This window comes from Dermacentor albipictus, chromosome 1, assembly GCF_038994185.2.
Source record: "Dermacentor albipictus isolate Rhodes 1998 colony chromosome 1, USDA_Dalb.pri_finalv2, whole genome shotgun sequence".
Taxonomy (NCBI): Eukaryota; Metazoa; Arthropoda; class Arachnida; order Ixodida; family Ixodidae; genus Dermacentor; species Dermacentor albipictus.
Window position 1 is genome coordinate 209,432,788 of NC_091821.1, and position 20,275 is coordinate 209,453,062.

General features: G+C 43.1%; 1 protein-coding gene across 3 annotated transcripts in view; it reads left to right on the forward strand.

Moving 5' to 3' along the window:
* The window catches only part of TP53INP (Tumor protein p53 inducible nuclear protein), a 35,982-nt gene that overhangs the window by 6,438 nt on the left and 9,269 nt on the right, over positions 1 to 20,275 (forward strand). For all 3 annotated transcript variants that reach the window (XM_065438153.2, XM_065438152.2, XM_070530811.1), the window contains exons 2-4: positions 12,274 to 12,436; positions 13,640 to 13,772; positions 14,699 to 14,922. In XM_065438153.2, the coding sequence (XP_065294225.1) occupies positions 12,319 to 12,436; positions 13,640 to 13,772; positions 14,699 to 14,922 (475 nt within the window). In that variant the 5' untranslated portion in view covers positions 12,274 to 12,318. The remainder of the gene's footprint in view (positions 1 to 12,273; positions 12,437 to 13,639; positions 13,773 to 14,698; positions 14,923 to 20,275) is intronic.

Below are 20,275 nucleotides of genomic sequence, written 5' to 3' on the forward strand. Positions count from 1 at the left end.
CGATATGTTTTACAGCAGCGCCGTCAAGTGTATTGCGCGCGTTTGAATAGCCTACCGGCGGGCCTGTGCTCACGTTTGACACTGCTTCTTGCAGTTCTTAAATTTATCACGGATAGTGAGACATCAGTGCAGGCTATGTATCCACGCAAGCCGCTTATCTTGCCAAGCATATCCCTTCGTGGGTGTACGCCCCCTCGGGTTGACCGCGCGCTCCGAGTGGCCTCAGCAGCTAGGATGTTGCCAAAGCGTTTTGCCAAACACTGTGCGTTTAGCAATGGTGTCCCCGCTTTGACCTTGGAGTGTGGAGGGGCAGATTGCCAAGCGAGACTGCAAAGGCCGCTGTGCCGTGCTTATTTTGTGCGACACGCGTTTCTCTTTCGAGACCGCAGTGGTGGTGCGCCAATGAGCCTTCATCTTCGCGTTCGGCTTGAGCCGCGCCCCGCTCATAAAGTGCCACTATTGTGCGAGGAAAGTTTCCAAAGCCCATGCACTTTTACTCAGCGAACATATTTTTTTTTCTCGCTGTTTGTTTCTCTCACTTATCAATAAATGGCGCGTTATTCTGCTTACGATCGACACTTTCTTTTTCCCCCTCACAACGGGATGTAGAAATAAGAGTTCGAAGTAAACTGTGTGCGCGGGCGCAAGGGCGTTGCACATGTACTGCTGAAAGCAAACCTTTCCAGTGGTGCGATTTTCAACGACGTTCATCGTGGGCAGGAAGCTTCAAAAAGCTTTGTGCTTACATGGATGGTCAATCTTCCGCTTTGAGAACTTTCCAGAATTGATTTGTTTAGAGAACGCGCTGATCCCGTCAATGACACTGATCAATGACTGAAGGTTACCGAAAAGCAGCCGTAAGTTGACCTAAAACTGCCCGATGAAATTACAAACATTCCGGAAAGACGTGAAGTTCATTTAGTCTAGATTGTGTTGCAGTTATTCAGCGGCTGCACATCGTAGTCTCAGCGGCAGAGCTCTGGCTACGCGGAATGTAAATGCAGTAGGGGGCGATCTTAGCGGACATGGAGTCGTCTTGATCGGCACTCTTTTCCTCTTTCTTGCAAGGCAGTTGGTTGCGTAGACGGAGAAACATGCGTGCCCTCCTCGAGCACAGCTGAGAAAGGAATATATCGAGCGCGCTGGTGCTTACCGGGTAGTTTATGAAGACTACATCAAGCGGCACGCCGCTTGAGGCTTTGGCCCCGAGCCAAGCGACTGAGAGGGAAGGTATATAGACCGTTTGGTCGGAACGCGAGAGCTTCACCTACCGTACGTGACAGGCTTGTCACCAGCTTCAAGGCACCATGCACTCGGTGACAGTCAGCTTATGTCATTTACTGGGAGTTGACACATACAGTAGATGTCGATATGTAGAGTTCCCGACGCTTGCAACACCGAAGATCTAGTGCATTCTACACGATGCCACACCAACTTGCCCAGCTACAAGTCCTTTTGAGACTCTAGTCCATTAAGCTGTGTAGCGTGTTCCACTGTATCGTGACTTCAATATAACTGCAGTAATTCTAACAACTGACTTAGTAAATAAGTGTCTGTGGAAGGTGGAAGAACTTTCATGAAAGGGGAAAAAATTGTCATACCTTTAAGTATAGGCGGTGGTGTCGGTTTCGATCCCCCCTATAAGCCAGCACGGAGTTTGCTTCAATTGCGAAGCTTTTTTTCCGAGTAATTACTATGGCGTGGGTGAGGCCAGGATTTTTCTGATGGGAGGACAGATTATTTTGGTTGGTGATGCAGGGGAGTGCCCTATCACTTGGCAATCCATAGTGATAGCAGGAGGTGTGGGGGGGGGGGGGGGGTCCCTTCCCTTCAGCGTTTCATGAGTTGACCCTGCAGTATAGGTTTCCTTCATATAGCTTCATATTTTCAGGTGGATGACACGTTTTCAATTTCAACGCCTGGCTTTGAAAATGTCAACGACTTCGAACTGCATCCGGAGATATATATATATGTTTTTGTTTTTTAATCTTTTTAATTTAATTCTGCTCGCGAAGACCTGCTTGTGATCTGTTTACGACTGCCGCCATTAAAATAGGAAGGGGTGAGTAGCATGTACTAGACTACTCTGGTACATTGTAGAAATTACAAGCAACGGAAACTATAAAGTGATGCGCAACACGTATTATACCACAGGGTATTGACGAGATGTCATAAAATAAAGTTTGGCATCACGGAAGCTCAAGCAGGATGAACGGGGCAGTTTATGCATGCGCTGCTCTATTCTAGCATTATAGCGTTGTGGTGTAACTGATATTCATGTCTTAACCTATGAATGGTATGTCTTGGAAAGAAGACTCCCCCCCCTCTCCCCCAACCTTAGGAATACGAATACAAATAAACAAGGAACGTATCGGGATTGAAAGCTTAATTGGTCTCGCACGTGCTAGGTGGCATAGTACAGCGAGCGATTGGCGCGCGGTATTTTCGGGTCAAACTTAGCCACATACTAGAAGGGTTATGTTTAGCGTGTGGAGATATTCGGTTTTGGTGAAAATGAAGTTTTACAGTCACCTATCATGTGAGTGATGTTTCAATATGTATAGTTTGTCAGTCCCGCGGCTCTCGTGAACTTTCTTAGTCTTTGGCGACAGTTTTGAAGCCTCGACGCGCGTCGAAAACTATCGCGGGGCCGCATGTGATACCCCCGCGCGGGACGTATACAGCTTTCAATACATCATACATGACCTACAAGAGATCCCCATTGCGCGATTGGAAAATCCGCGCGCGCCGCCCAATCTCCGATGCCGTGCTCCAGTCATGAAAAAAGTAAAAATTAAGCGCTCCAGAATACTATAGAGAGAAGATTGAGAGGGGCAGATGACCTCCTCCTCTTGCTCTTCTGAGCTCTATAGGAGCGCTACGGGCATGCTTCTGTGGCTTGTAGAGACCGGTGACGTGCACCATTTGTCAAAAGCTTGTACAGGCGCACCTGCCACTCCAGAGTCCAAATCTCTGGGTGGTGAGCGCGAGAGTTATTTTCATTCCCCAAAGAGTAAGAAATCGTATATGGTACATTCGGCATGAACTCCCTCAAGCAGCTTGGAAATCTTGGGAAGCTAACTTTGTCAACTGAAGAAGAACGGCAGATGGGGCGAGTTGGTGGTTTTCAAAAACAGCGCTAAAAACGTACACCGGACAACAGAATGGAGGATAGGGCGCACATGGTGCAGCGTTTTTGTTTTCTTTTTCTTTTTTTGTCCGGTGTACGTTTTAGCACTGTTTTTAAACATGATAGCTTTGTGACTCGAGCAGTGACTTCAAAACTTTCGGTATAAGAGCTAAGCTATAAAATCAGATATTCTTTCTAGTACTGTATTCCTCATCCGTATGTCGCAGCAAGCGCAACTATACTTTTGGGGAGCAATGCACAGCTGCCATGTGCGCAACCATTGAGGCGGCAGCGAGATATTCGGCAGCGGATGCGACCTCTGCGAAAAAGTGCTCTGCAACTGGCACTCCTTTTTGGAGATCCATAGTCTGCTACCGTGTCTCTGGCTGACTCCGGTACGCTGCTGAATAAAGTAGAGCCATAGAGAAAGAAAAAAAATTTCTTTCTCTATGATAGAGCGGCGGTTGCGTCCTTAGTGCTTATGACATTTGGGGCGGGCCCATCATTATTTATTTGCTTTTTGTTTTGGCAGTCTCACTTTCATTTTTCATTGGGTGAGACGGCAACTTGAGAAGCCTCCTGGATCGAGTTCGTTAACACAACTCGACAGCACACGTCGCGTGCCTTCCGCCAAGTTTTGTGCCTTATACGTAATAGCGAGAAAGAGAAAGTGCGTAATTGGTTGTATGTATATTTTTTGCCAGTTTCGTTGTAATGGTTTTGATCAAATTGGAGATAGTGACATGCCGTGGTGTGACGAGTGAGAAGTGATGACATGTTTTGCAGGCGACGATTTACACTTTCGTAGCAGTGGCATGCGTAACAATTAAGGTAGGGACACGCCACACAACCAGCAGGAGAGCGCATACGTCGCCGAGCTGCTACATCGACGTGGACTTGGCCAGAGTACCGTACAGTTGCAAATCCTGAGTGCAAGGCTTGCAGCATCTTTAGTGCAGTGTCTTCCGGCTTCAGAGTTCAAGCGGTGATTTGTTGTACAAAACGTATCACATAAATTGTAAATCGGCTCGCGAGCCTGTACGCTCCCAGTCTCGGGTAATCCGATAAAGCTCGGAGTGCCATGTATTCAGAAGAACAGCTCCGTAGAAGAGGGTTTCTTAAAATATTAAAAAGTAATAATAATAATAATAATAATAATAATAATAATAATCAGGAGAAACCACAACCGTCTGTCGTTGTTTGTTGTGACAGCCGTTGTCGGTCGGTCAAATATGCGGAGCATTTATCCAACGCATATGCCGACCACAGTTGGACACTTTGTCACGGCTCTCGCTGACAGGACGAAATCCCCGATCGTCATTTTCTTGCCGCGATAAAAGGACACGCTCGAGCGCCAGCCGATTGAATCGCTTTCCGTCGGCGCCATCCGTGTGGAAAGGCGCTCCTCCTCCTCAGCCCCGGGTCGCACGGGGAAAGCATGCGGCAGTGTCCGCGAGGCTTTCGGGTTGCGCGGGTCGTCGACCGTGGCGGTGCACCCCCTCATCCAAGGGCCCCCACCGACGCCTTCCGACGGGCCGTCGCCAGTTGCGGCTGTAGGGACGTGCCCTCGCTCCGGTCCCCTTGGTCGCGCGAGCGGGGCACGTGCGTGGCTGCGCGAAGCTGGGGGCAGCCGAATAAGCGGGCCGGTCCTGGAGGCAGTCAGATCACAGGCGCATCATGCTATCACGTTACAGTCGCTCGGGTGTAGCCTGTGCGGGTGCTCGCTTTCATTTTCGTCACGGCAAAGCGGCCCGGACGCGCGTGTTTGTCATCCTGAAGGTGATGTAGTGTCGGACGTCTAGCGGCAGATTTCTTATTGTACCCTCGGTCGGCCATATATCGGAATTTTTTTTTTCCTTCCCACATTTGCTTTTGAAAACTGCACGTGAAAGATAGCAGCGTACATATTCTGCTTCTCAATTGAGCAGGCGGCGACCGTCCTCTGCGCTCTCCAGTAAGGAACTCCACTGCTTCTCGGCTAGCTGTGGATCAGGTCAGGGTGGTGCTGTTCGTCTCGGCGTGTTATCTGATTGTTTACTTCCTTTGCTTGCTCTCGGTTCTTCGGGAAGTCCCGGAGCACGAGCAGCCTGGGTGCGCACATTTCGCCCTTGTGCGATCCACTTCAATGACTTCCCTATCTTTTACTATACGATATATATATATATATATATATATATATATATATATATATATATATATATATATATATATATATATATATATATATATATGCTCCATCATCTTCACTGATCATACTGAACTACTATAAGGATATCTGATCTGAGGACTCAAATTATGAATATGATATTATTATTACAATGACAATAATAATTATTAATAATATTCAACCATTTTATTTATTTGCTTCGCAACAGCAAGTTATCCAGATAACTTCCTGTTGCGACCTATTGGGACCATTTCTAACATATGTATGTAACCTAAGTCTGCTACTACACCCTGCACGACCAAAAAAACTATTGGGACCATTTCTAACATAATTAAGTAAGTAACCTTACTCTGCTACACCCTGCACGGCCAAAAAACTTCATCTGTAATAGGGCTAATATATATTTCACTACTCTATAAGCAAGCACTTAGACAATATTACTAGGCTGATATATGAATTTCTCCTACATCAGACTAATATATATCTCATACAACGAATACAATAATTTATTACACTACAGCAAATCTGTATCTGAATTTTCGCGCATTCATGCATATCTCGCCATGAACGCCACCTCCACGTTTGCCTGCTGTTCCTCGCACGCGTCGATCACTTTCTCAAGTACTTCGCCTTGCTTTCGCCTCTGCTGCCTGTCGCTCAGACAAACCATAGGCTCCGTTACCTCGGGCAAAAAATGCAGCTTGTTGCAACGGTTCGCACTATGGGCGCGTACGTTCAATCATAGAGCGGGACACAACCCGCTCTACAAATAATGAAAAGCTGCGCATATTCGGCGCACGAGTTGAGCACATGACTTACATGGATAAACCATATGACAACCGTGTAGGCCGTGTGGTGTCTCTCTGTAGATAAGCCAACCTTTCGCAGGCCTGACCGCGCAGATATAATCTCCTAGGCCATCAGCGTTTTGCGGTGGCGTGCTTCCCGATAACGTATGGTTCAGAAGCACTGAATACCATTATTGACGATAGAATTCTAATGAATCAGCGGCGTGCCAGTTGACGCCACACATGTAGAAATGTGCGCGTACGCACACACACACGCGCGCGCGCGCTTGTGTGTGTGTGTGTGTGTGTGCGCGCATGTTTTACGGAATCTCTGGGTTACACTGTCAAATACGAGACTTACGCTGTCCAACAGCACTCACCGTCTGAGTTGCTCTGACGCAGTAACAAAACGTGTGCATTATGCACGGTGCTTCTGTATAGTAAATATGTTCAGGTATGATGGTCGATATAAACTTCGCTTTCGGCAGGTCTTTCATACTACAGTATGTGTAACAAGACGGAGAATGTGGCGAAGGCCGCGATGGAGGCCCTGATCATCGCGTTTGATTTGTCATTGCCGACTACGCGCAGTGAAGAACCCCGGAATCCCGGGCAGTGGACGATGCCACTGTAGTGCAATATTAAGACTCGCGAAAGAGTGAAGTTGGAACTTGGAATCTACAGAGGCGCGCGCTCGTAATCGATGGATTTAACAGGTTGCCCATAAAAAAAGCCTGCAAGCTTTTTATTTGCTTTCCTCACCGCATTTGCGGTGAGAAATACAGGGCGAGCAACTCCCAAAGAAAGAAAACAGCAGCACTTTTTAATTCCCGCGCAAGAACGCCGTGCCCTGCGGACATAAAACGGCAGCCGTAGCTCGCGACGCTTCGCGGCACGCTTGGCGGTGTGCTGTTATTGCAGCACTTGTTTTGAATCCTGAGCGCAGCAGTGAAAGGCCGCCTGGAAGGAATGCCCACACGGGTGATGGAAATAGCTCGAGCTATGGCTGGCTGCGGTGATGAAACTCCGCAAGCCCGTTCTCGTGTTGCTGAAGTCACGCGTATAACTCGTGTAGTACAGTTGGCAGAAGCCCCTTTTTTGTCCGTGGGGCTTCGAATGGGATATGCGGAGCGGCAATTAAGGGAGCCGGTTTCATACGTGCGTGCCTGCGTGCCATACTTAAGATGGCAATTCCCTAGGGAAAATTCCAATACAAATATCTGTTGGTCTTACACGGAAAACCTACAGGTATCCCATAGCAGAATGTACAGGTCCCATAGCAAAGTGTACAGGTCCTATAAATATTTTTGCCAGTCCTGTATCAGGGCAATACAGTGTTCTTTAGGACAGATAAAATGTTTTATGGGTCCCAACTGAAGCAATAGAAGTAGTGATAAAAACTTCTATTGGGCAAATAAAATGCTTTATAGGTCCCAATAGGTGCAATATAACTAGTGATGATGACATAAACTTGTATTGGTAGTATTGGTTGGCAAGAAGTCGACCAAGCAGACATATTAAACATTGAGAATGAAGGCACAAAAGGCATCGCTTTAATATAGAAATTGTGTGTTTCAAGCTGTTTATCTGTTGTATTGAGGATATTAGATACCATTTGTTTCACTGCGTAATTTCGTAAAGATCAGAGCCGGCCGCCAGCACATCTGTAGGAGTAGAATAGAGGGCTCTCTCTCTCTCTCTCTCTCTCTCTCTCTCTCTCTCTCTCTCTCTCGCTCTATATATATATATATATATATATATATATATATATATATATATATATATATATATATATATATATATATATATATATATATATACATAGAGTTTCTCACTACATTACCTAGAGGGAAATCTGGCGCTGCTGCGCTGTGGTATGCATGGGAATGCCGGTATATTGTGGATTCGGATTGGCATCGTTCTCGTAGAGACAGGACACCTTGAAGACGCGCTTGGCAAGTACCGTTCCGTCTGTCACAATGATTCATTTTCTACTAGAACAGCACGGGAAAAGCTGTTTTAGCTTTATTATTACGCGAAAACATGTTTTGTTTAACTATGAAAACTTGTTATTGTGTGTACGACTACATGTTACGTAAAAAGTATCAGCGGGCAGCTAAAGTTGGAGGACAGACGGCAAGGTTCGCGCTCGCTTTGAAACAGTTGGTCGTCTGTTCTTGCTTTTCTTCACTTGGTCATGCATCGTGGGTGAGTAAAGATGTAATATGTGTGAATGGAAACATTTTATGAAGATGTTACTTTGAGAACGCGTTATTTGCGTAGCCATATCCACGTTTTAGACGAAGCCTCTTACAACACCAGCCAACACGAGCCTCGCAGACACATATACCGTCATTCCCATGACGGCACGGTGCCCCCTTAAGAAACTCCCATAGACGGTGGCGCCAGATTACCCTCTAGGTGTTATAGTGAGAAACTCTATGTATATATATATATATATATATATATATATATATATATATATATATATATATATATATATATATATTATGTGCAACGATTCGTCGTGAAAGTGCTGTCCTGTGTGTGAGCTATTTGGCAAGGCAGCCGCAACAACCACGATCAGCAAAGTCCGGGAGGCTTCACGTAGAAAGATGCGCTTCAGAACGAACAATTAATGCACCTTTGCAGAACAAATCACTTTGGTACACAGCGCTATTAGTTTTACCACTGTATCAGGTCTATTGTATTATACAATGGAACAATACAAGCTATCAGCTTTATTGATGTAATCGTTTCATAATTCAATAAGATGAAACCTATAGAACCCAATAAAATATTTCTATTATAACTTTTACTAGGGAAGTATAAACTTTTTTTTTACTAATTTAAGGGATTTGAGAATGTTTACTTCACAACTTGTCCCAGCGCGACGGAAACGATGGATGATGAGCGAGTCAGGATATTCGACTTTACATTTTTTTGCAGTAAATGTAGATTCTCGACTTTGAAACCTAGAAGAAATGGTGGAAAGCCTCAGAACACCATAAATAATTTACTTGTAATTGTGGTAAGCAAAAGGTTCGACATCTCCGTTTGAAGCATTGTATAGCTGAGACTCCCTATGCTTAAAAACAATCAAAGTATCTTTCTGAGCTAGGAAGTGTTCTTTTGCGAGTCTCATTTATAAGCTGCCATGTTTTCTGTACCACCGGTACAGTGCTGTGGGGCTCAACACAGCGTGTGAAAGCCGCTGAGGATGCTGCATGAAGGCTTGGGAACAGCTTCACAAGCAACGGAAATGGCTATTTGCTGGCAAACCGCTTCTAGGCTGTAGCAAAGAGTGCACCAGGCACCGTAGCATAACTGTCTCAAAATCTGCTTTCTTAGAATTGTGGTTGTGATTCCATCTGCAAGGTCGTATAATTATGTCTGCCAGCATTTTTTTTCTTTCTTTATGTTATGCTTGTGTGAATGTGCATGCGTGTGAAGCGCTAGCATTATTGGCTGTGGAAACAGCTGTATAATCTTTGGTTCTTTCATTTCCACTCCGTAACTCATGTCTTGTGCTCTAATTACAAAGTTTATACAGAAGTTCATTTATTAGCATAATACTATTATCTCATTCGAAAAAGAAAACTCAAGGGCACTTATATTGCGCGAACGTCCAAAGGAGCCGGGCGCAGCTACTGACTGCGAAGTAGAAGTCGAAGGTTTGTCACCGAACGCACGACAGAACTCGCCGAAATCACCGCAACGACTGGCAGCGCCGCGACGCGCGGCGCTATAAATAGACCGGCGCCACACCGTTGCCGCCTCCGGACAACTGCAGCTTATGCAACCGTAACGTTTACCGGGAAACGTTTGCGGCGAACGCTACGCGTGAAGGCGAACTTTTTGGTTCTTTTTTTTATTTCCCCCGCACGGTCGGCGCCGCGGATGCGCAGAGGTGAGCGCCGTCTGGTGGTGCTCCAAGGAACCCAGCGGCCCACGCCTTTCGTTGATTGGCTGTGACCACGTGACTTTTTCCAGCATCTCCGGCCACGCCGCCGGATTTTCCGCTTCATGAGCCATATAATGCTTTCACATTAATATTATACCCTCGCTGCAAAATGCAAGAGTCATTTTTGTTCTTTTATGTAGCGTATCCTTCAGAAGAATTTTGACAGTTATTTTTTTACAGTAGCTATATGTTTCGGGTAACATAATGCTTCCATGATAATATTTTGCACCATTTGTTAAAATTTCTATGCTACTATTGTTCAGACATCAGCCATTCTTATTGTTGTCATGAATGTTGAAATATCAGGTAGCCTTCTACACCTCAGCTACGTATACAAATGAAAAAAAAATTCACCACAGTATTCAATTTAAAAGAGTTTCAGGTTGTGGTGGTGAATACATTGTTCTATTCCTTCAGTCTGGAAACAATTTTTGATGCAAATTCATTTGGTGGAAAATGACTCAAACTGTATGCAGTACAACTTGCTTTAAGGAACTGCAGGATGTATGAAATTCTGTTCGATAGAATGAGATAATAGTGATGTATTCAAATGCATGCTGCATTTTTTAATATCATACGCCATACGGTATATGCCAGCATGCTGAGCTGTGCTGTTACTCGTCCCCGTTGACGCGCTGGTGCGGAGGCATGTATATTGACAACATGACTTTATAATTCATTCTGTGTTCAAGCATCCTTATTCACTGAACTGAAGCAGTGAGTGGCCTCGGTTATGTAGGCTACCGTTAATTAGACTCCGGTTTATTCAATTTTTCGGTTAATTCAATTCCGACCCAAGGTTCCAGCCGGCGTCTATGCATTTCTATGGGCCCAAATTTTCGTTATTTCGATATAAAATTGGCCATCGCCGGATAATTCAAACTTGATCAGTCAGCATGCACGCGATTGACCTCTATGGTGGCCCTTTATAGCGACCCCTTTAGTGGCAGCATGTCCCGGCGGAGCTTAGCGGACAAATAATGCGTTGAACACACGTCATCCTTCGGCCTGCCCTAGAAATATTTTCAAGCAATAACGGGCAACTCACAATGCTTGTTTATAGTGTTTACGAGGTACTAACGCGTGTATTTTTTTTGTGTGTGGAGGGGTGGGGGAGGACATTGGACCGAAACTTGCCTGCGCTGTGCAATCGGATGCGAAACCAAAACTACGTTCGCGTTGGTTTCTATGCTTGGCTTTACCGCATAACAGAGCTGTATTGCACTGAAGCTGACTAGAAAACCGCCTGCCATTGTGCAAAATATATTAGACCCTTGCCCATTTTACTTGCTGAAAATGCGGGTGTGCGTGAAATTTCTACATTGTTTAAGAGCTTTAATGTCATTTATACGTTAGTTTTCTACTCTAGACACATAGAAAGCGGGCGCGCATGTGATGCGGAGGCGTTTTAGAATTGGGCAAATGCTGCCAAATGAAGCAGCAGTTTGTTTTGGCGTTTTTTTTTCTTGATTTTGTTTAATTCGACCCCCCAGATAATATGATCAATTTTGTAAGTCCCTTCAGCATCTAGTCAACAGAAGTCGACTGTAGTTGTAAAATTTCTGAAATAGTGAAAACTTATATTCCCTTTGCACGTAAATTATGATGAACTGTCTATAAATGTTTAGAATTTGCAGAACTTATTCCATAGCTTTTGATACTCAATTGCAAGAATTACAAGGTGGTACGATGTTGCTTTGGGCATTTTCTAGTGAGTCATCGTAATTAGAAATTTTGTATTTTAATTGTGCACTCAGTCATGTTGTGTTTTGCATTGTGTTGATCACAGGCTTGAAGCACATGCGCAGTTTATTTATTGGCGACGTGCATTACGAGAAAAGAAAAAAAATATGCTTTCGACATTGTTACTAGAATGCGGCACCTCAAACGTCCTGTCAGACATGGTAGTGCCTTCGGTAAATTGGTCATCTATAGCAATACGTAGTACATTGAAGTGAAATGAAAACATGCTTAGTATGCAAGTGGGTTAATTCACCTGAAGCTCACTTTCTGTTGCTTTTTCTTTGCCACCACTGAACAGAACCGTCGCGAAAAAATCGCGTCCATATTACCACTAAAGGGAATATTGATATGACTTGCTCAGTATAACAGGGTTCTTCATATATTCAGTAGCAGGAGTCTAGTTGAGGTTATTAGTCCACCAATCTGTGATGTCCACTGAAAGTTTGGTTTAAATTTTTCACATTGCTTTTTCTCTCTGCAGGTAGACCTTTGAAAAGTCATCAAAAAGCATTGTGCATCGTGAGTCATGTTGAGCGGCATTGCTAGCTATTTTCTCAATGCCCCACCTACTCCAACTCCTGAAGATGATGTTAACTACCGAACCATGGAGGCTGAAGATGACTGGTTGCTTGTTGATGTCACAGGTAAGGTTAATCTCTATGATAGAAGCAAGCGTGAAGTGTTTAAGCTAACAAACATACTGCAGTAAAATCAGTTTCATTTTTATCTTACAAAATAAACAGGTTGCCAAGAAAACAAGCAGTCTCAACAACTGCTCAACAAGCCTAGCCAAACCTGGGACAAACAATGTCTAGTACCTAAATGATGTGATAGTGTACTTTCAGAACTACATAATATGAAGTAAATTGCAGATGAGTAAATATGACATGAAGTAGCTTGCATAACAAAGGCATAATAAGCATAAACAATTACAATGGTACAGATAACAAAAATCTGATTTTGTAGCATAGTTATGGTGACACTCATAATTTGTATGATGTGGCTCGTACGTACATAAATATCAGTGTAATTAAATGTGCAGTTTCAAGTGTGGTCAAAATGAGAAATGTCTCATGCACGACTGTGATACAACATACTATGACAAATTCATTGTTAACATCTAAAAAGAGTAAAAAAACTAAAGGAGACTAACATGCAGTACAACCTTTCTTTTTTTTTTTGGTCTGCAAATGTGTTGCGTAGAGCAGAAAAGGTGTTGAGTTCAATTTTTCATATGGTGGACTATCAAGAGATTTAGGCAGAATTTGCATGAGTATCTGAGAACCATATATGTGTTCTGCACATAGGCAACGTATAGATGCTTCTTTGTCACTTTCGATAGGGTGTTTAGTAGAATGATAGCTTCTCTGGTTGCAATCTGTGTCCAGGTGAAATGAAACAGAGTGCAGCTATTGAAACATCATGACACATAAGTGTGAGGCCTTAGTTACAGCTTGTGCTATGAATTAAAATTTTAAGAAAAGTCTCTCATGGCTCTTCTACAGTGCTGCCGATGTGTGATCGTCATTCTCCTAATCTTATGTTTTTCACTATCCCCTTAGACACATAGGGTTTGATCACTGCAGTAGTAAATGAAGTTAATCTCGGATACTTCAAATGTGAGATTAACTTGAATTTCATTTGACAAGGACTGCACATCTTTTGCCTGGAAGACATTATTTTGAAATTTTTCTAAACTCGCATTGTTTATTTCACTTGTCTGGATAATAGCCTTGCTTTACTGTATAAGCAGCACATATTGTTATGAACATATTGTTTCCCGTTGCTTGTGCCAGCAGTATATTTTTCTTCTGAAGACATGCATGCTTTTATTGACACTGATGCAGATGGGGACAGTCCCCAGCTGGAAGTACCATGTGACCGACCATGCAGTCTTCCTACCACCTTGCACGTGGCTGTGGTGGACTCCTCTCAGGAGGCCACACCGCCATCAAGTCCCTGTCCCATGGATGGGAGCTGGTAAGGGGTTCTGCCTTAACTTACAGCTTGAAATCAAGACTTCAAGGGGCCATGACATGGTCATCTGACTATTCTCAGTTTATCACTGTAACTACAAGTAGAGGGGCCAATATGGTTACACACACAAAGAACTGGGCTCTCCGTACACATTCTAACCAGAAATTTCAGTTTGAAATCGCTGCCTCTAAGCTTCTCCTACTGACAGGGACTGCCATTTTGGCATGAAATATGCGACGTCGAAAAAAATGTGAGGTCACCGCTGTGTCAACTGCTTCGAAACAGTCTGAAACCACATTGGACGTCTTGCACCGCACACTCTGGCCCCCCAATGGCTCTGCAAGCAGCACCATTGCAGCAACACCTGCAGAAACTATCTTGCACATGCAAAACGAAACGACGCATGGCTACCATGATGTATTTCCAGCTCCTGTAATTGCTCCCGTTGCCTGCAGTACACAAAAAGGATGTTCTTCGAGATTGGCTTCCGTTCCTCCGAGAGAGCCATAGCTGAGGGTGCGATTCATTTCGTCGCGAATTAGTGTTGCCAGACTTCCGTAAAAATTCAAGTGTGATATTGAATAATTTTAATGCAAATATTTTGCCACACCAGATGCACTCAAGTTTTGTCAGCCTGCTGTGGAACGTGTACAGTTTAACATGTAATGCATAATTCAAGTTCAAAAATTTGGTGCCATGGCCCCTCTAAGCAGGCAGTCTGCAAGAACAGGGATGAAGTTGAAATCATTGGCAACATACAAGAGCAGAGATTTTAAACTCTGTAATACTGCTGGCAAGGCACATAAAAGCCAGGAACGTAAGTGGTTGTAAACTTTATAAAGTTGAGACATAGGTAGCTAGCTCAGCCTGTCCGTGCTCATAAGGAACTCTCTAGTCGAGGTGAGCACAATATGTGTGGGAACGTGCAGGTATGTGACACCTCCGCCGTGCTTTGTGGCACGGCGGCCGGTGCACTTGGAGACGTCCCCTCTGGAGAACCTGCTCATTGAGCACCCGAGCATGAGTGTGTATGGACCACCGTGTCTGCGGGGCACACCACTGACTCCCCCGCCTTCCCCACCACCCAGCACTGCAGTCCCGGCCAGCCGCGCCCTGCCTGGTCCCAGGCCGGCAGCACTGGCTGCCAGAGCGGGTGAGTGCCAGTTGCTTGCTTTCTTAAGCCTGCATCACTCGCATTGTAACTAAAAAATAGTCCATTAAGAAAGCCAGGTCCACAATTATGGACTGCTGAGAGTTCATACTTGGCAGTAAGTTTTGGACAGCATTGTCTGTTCACTTTGGTAACCTTTATCTTTTTTTAACATGATTGTATTGCATGCATCACTCGTAAATAATTATACAGACAAAGGAGATGATAGGTGAGCGGCTTTCTTTGTCAGCTTGGTTGCAGTGCATGTCAATGTTTTGTGCAACAAAAAAGCAGCTGTCATGTTTGAAGTTTAGGTGCACATGCATTCAGCAGAATGATGGTTTGATTCCAAATGTGTTTCTGTGTGGATTATTTGTAGATGTGTGACAGACGTGCATGCTTGCATGATAATGATTTGCAGAGTTCATTAATTTGTTATATTTGAACTGCTACTATGCCTGCATAGCTTATTCACTGCATTTTGCATCAAATTCACGCATGGTATGCAAATTTTATTGTAACAATGCCTATATTACACAACATAGAAATATGCTCATTTCAGTTAATAGAAGATTTTGTAAGAAATTATGCATTATAGTAGATGCTTTTGAGGAATCGGTGCCATCTGGACGCTGCATAGCCATATGAAAGGGGACATGGCCTACAACACTTTATTAAATAAACAAAGGAAAATTGTGCGTCCAAATAAACTAATGTGTATATAGATCTGCAATTTAAGGTGCGCCTACTGAAGGTGGCAGAAGTTCACAAATCATTAAAGCAGACATCTAGATATGAAATCTAAGGACAGCAAGAGTAGCTTGCTTACAGACAATTCTGACGTCATTTTCTTACGTTGTTACATGAGCACTTTTACTGAACCACATCAGTGAAGATCAGTGAAGTGTTCGGGTATTTTTTTGTGTAAGTTAACTCCTTTCTTATGTTGTTACACAAGCACTTTTACTGGACCACATCAGTGAAGTTTTTATTCATTTTTTTTGTACATAGTGCAGCCCTATTGTGCTATTGCAGGAGTGGGTGTAAAAAGCAGAATAATGACAAATAATAAAAGGCAAGATGAACAATACAGACCAGCTGAACATACTAACTACCTATTCAATAGTCACTAAAATAATGTTAAAGGAGAACAAGTAGGGCCAGGCAAAGTATTCCAATATTCAGTTACACAGGGAAAGAAACTGTATTTAAGATTGTCCGTACAGGCCAAATAAGGCACGATGTCTACATGATAGTGGCTTCTAGTATCAGATGGATTAACAGGAGTTAGGTAATTATCTGAAGAAGTCGGGCAAGAGGAGTTTATAATGCAATGCAGAAACTTTAGCAATTCTGTGCGTCGGCGACCTGTTGCAAGCCTAGGGATAAAAGCGCTATAGAAAGTGAAAAAATCTCTATCGAACTTGTGGCATATAAAGTGGATCTTTCTTTTGGATGGCCTCGATTTGATTCATGTCGCATTGTTTGTGCAGATTCCAGGCAGGAGAAGCATATTATAGTAGTGGCCGGATTAGTGTTATATACATCAGTAGTTTAGTATTCCTTGGGGCTGTGGTCAATGTGCGGCGCCGATAGCCTGGATTTTTCAGTGCCTTTGAGGTATTAAATCTATGTGTTTGGACCAAGAAATGCTGGGTGTGAAAATAAGAACAAGGTATTTATATTCAATACTGCTCTGAAAGGGAGTACTATTAATTTTGTAAGTAAAAACGTAAGGCGCTGTTTTCTTGGTGAAAGCCATAACGATGGTTTTACGAATGTTAATTGTCATTTACCAAATAGCACACCAAGAGCTAAAATTAGAACGGGATTTTTGAAGCTGATAATGGTCATAAAAGCAGCAAATTTTATATAATATGCACTCATCAGAGTACAAACATAAATTTTAGTTTATGTGATGAGGCAAATCACTTATAAAAATAAAAAAAGTGACAGATTCAACACAGAACCTTGTGGCACTCCTAAGGGCACTTCTGCCAGCCTGGAATTAGCTCTGTTAAAGGACACAAATTAAGATCGATGGGAAAGAAAACTAGAAACCCACATGAGAAAGTGGGGATTGTTAATGGTGGAATCAATTTTATACATCAATTTTGAATGAATCACTGTCTCGAATACCTTTGAAAAGTCAATGAAGATTGTGTCAATTTGGTTACCCTGTCGAGGTTAATACACGTGTCATGTGCAAATTCACTTAGATGTTTTAATGTGCTGATTCCACATCTGAAGCTGTGCTGCAGATTAGTTAGTAATTTATGCGACTCAAGGTATTCCATAATGTGTTTGTAAATAATGTGCTCTTGCATTTTACATGAATAAAATGTTAAAGAAATCTGTCTATAATTACATATTATCTTTGTCACTGGTCTTGAATAAAGGAAAAATTTGAGCCATTTTCCAGGATGAGGCAGAGGATGCCAGGGACTTGCGAACTGTAACAGTAAGGTAACAGGTCCGTAATAAGTGCCGTACCAAAAACAAGTTCAAAATGCCATCAGACCCAGCGGACTTCTTAATATTGAGTTTCAGTATTAAGTTCAAAACACCCTCTTCGGTGACATTAATGTCATTGATGGACACCTCACTACAAACATTAGTGTCTGGTTGGATGATGTTGTTGTCATGAGTAAAAATGGACTGGAAATACCCGTTTGCACTTGACATATGAAATGGATCATTGGTAGAATCATTGTTAATCACCATAGAAATGGCTGTCGTATCAAGTGGTAAAACAGACGACCAAAATTTACACGTGTTAATTTTTGGCAGGTCCTGCAGCTGAACACGGAAGAAGAAATCCATAGCAGAGTTAATTTTCAGTCTGAGCTCATCTTTGGCTTTAATGAAACTTATTATGGCTGCCTGATTGTTTGGGTGCCTCTTACACTTTGGCCTATTTACACACGCCATGTTAGATGTAATATATCTCGCGTCATCCAGGAAATTTTCATATTTTTCTTCTTTGGTTTGAAAAGACAAACACTGAATACATTTTTTGACCAAGCATTAAAAATAACTTACTAATGCGTTAACATCACAAATAGAACTTAGTGCAACAAATTCTTCAAAACCATCAGACAGACTGTCTATTATTGAAACATCATCAGCGTGATTAAAATCAGGAAATGTAGAGAAAACTAAATTTTGTTTAGTAACCAAGAAATTTCAGTTAAGTGTTAAGGTATTTCTTTCACCCGACATCAAATATCATTAAAGTGATGCAGTTTGTTGCTTCTGGCCTATAGAAAATTGCTAAGCATGTGAAAAAAAAAAAGAAGTTAATACATGTCCATACAAAAAGCACCATCTATTTGTTATACTTCGCTAAACATTATTAAATTAGGTAATAAGCGAGAAGTATTGGGAGAATGGAGAGGCTCAATTTTTAGTAAAAACCATTTGAAGACAATGGAACCATGGAAAGCATAGCAAAAATTACCTTTTTTAATGATTAAGCTGTGGAATTAATTATGGATGAGTGTTTACTTTGCATAAAATCAAGGGAAAGAAAAATAAAAGTGGAAGTAAAGACTCTTTACAACATGCCATTGGAGGGAACACAACCCAGAACATCTTGATCATGCATGCGGATGTGCTCTAGCAATTAAGCCATGGGGACAGCAGTTGCCCCAACTGCTTTTTTGGATATTTATGTGTACATGCATTTATGATCTATCCCTGGGGGTGTAAGCCAGCGACACTCACAGTCATGGTGGAAGAAGTGGAACATTCATTAAACTGCAGGCATTATGTGGTATGAGGTCTTAGGAGAAGGCAAGTGGCCAATAAACCCCCATATTCTACCCCAAGCCATCAAGGCTCCCAGAGTCAAGACCCTTGCTGTGAAATGAGCGAGTCTAATCGAGGGAAAATGAGCAACTCAATATTTAAGGCATTAAAGGCAACAAAGACTGAAGCCAAAGGAAATCTCAGGGGCAGTTCTTTTTTATGATTATTTAGTTATTGTGATAGCAATTATAGGAACACTCCAGGCGAATTTCCGTCGTCGTCGTGATGTTCCATATAAAGGCCAAGTGTGATAACATCGTGGCCATGCACCCTTTGCTGTAAGTGTGAGTGAAACCTTGCAAGGGTGAGCTAAGAAGGATGGTGGCTTGATGCAGCAGCGTCTTCTCGCGTGTACAAGGGAGGAAAGTGGGAAGGGTGTGCAGTCTTCTCATGTGTGTAAGTGGGGGAGTGGGAAGATGTGCGCGTGCTAGGAGGGGGGCGAGGCAGGGGGCAGGTTATTTAGTACACACATCTCCTCTTCTACTTCGGCTGCGGTGGCTGAGCTTAGTCGCCCGTACCCTATCTTGGAGGCAGTCTTCAAAGGCTAGGCGATCTGAGATAGCTGATGGCTTTGTGTGCACCGTCTTCACGTGCTCCCAGTTCACATTGAATGGAGAGGCAGCACAAAGGGGAATTCACTGCTGCTGCTCCTCATCACACCAGTATTCTGATAGCGAGTGTCCACGGTCGTAGATTGAGATGTTTGTGTTTGCCTGTGTGAGATCATGCCGGTTAATTTAGTCAGTAAGCAAATGTTTACAGCACTTTATTCAGCAGATAACACTGCCAACCTTGCTTCACATAGCTGCTTAATAATTTGCTATTGCAATCACCGCTTCATTTTTTCGGCAAAACTGCAAAATTTTTTTATTATTATTATTGACTGTAGAATTAAGAATGAGAGTTAACTTTACGATAAAATTCATTTATCAGTAAATGAAAAGAGAAACGAAAGTGAATGGAAAAGTAACTTGTTGCCAGTGGGAACCAAACTGACCACCTATACTGCCATGGCTGCGAGTGGCGCTGGTCTACGCTCCCAAAGCTAGATTATAAATGCATGTACTACATAATTTATATATGCATGAAGGCAGACAAGTAAACGGCTGTAATTGTAACTCAATTGGTAGGGCACTGCATGCATCATGTAGAGGTACCTGCAAGTTCGGTTCCCACAGGCAGCAAGTTGCTTCCCTTTCACCTTCATATCACTTTTCCTTAATCAAGAATATAAAGAGCACAGTATTGGGAATGTTGGTCAAGATTGATGGTTGGGGGCGGTGCAGGGGTCGAAAACAAAGCACAGTGTTGGTCATCTCACTTTCTTCATCTTCTTCCCTTGAGCTGTCCCCACCAGGGCTGTCCCCCCTTCAACCATGAGGAACATAAAGTTGAGTGCAAAGTAAACTTCGTCCATAATTACTTCGATCGCTGAATAATTAGAAAGGTAACTTTGCAACTGCAAGGTTTGAGGCAAAATCATAATTTTTGTTGACCAATGTTAACAATAGCAGCAGACTTAAAAATTTGTGCAATTGTTTATTGC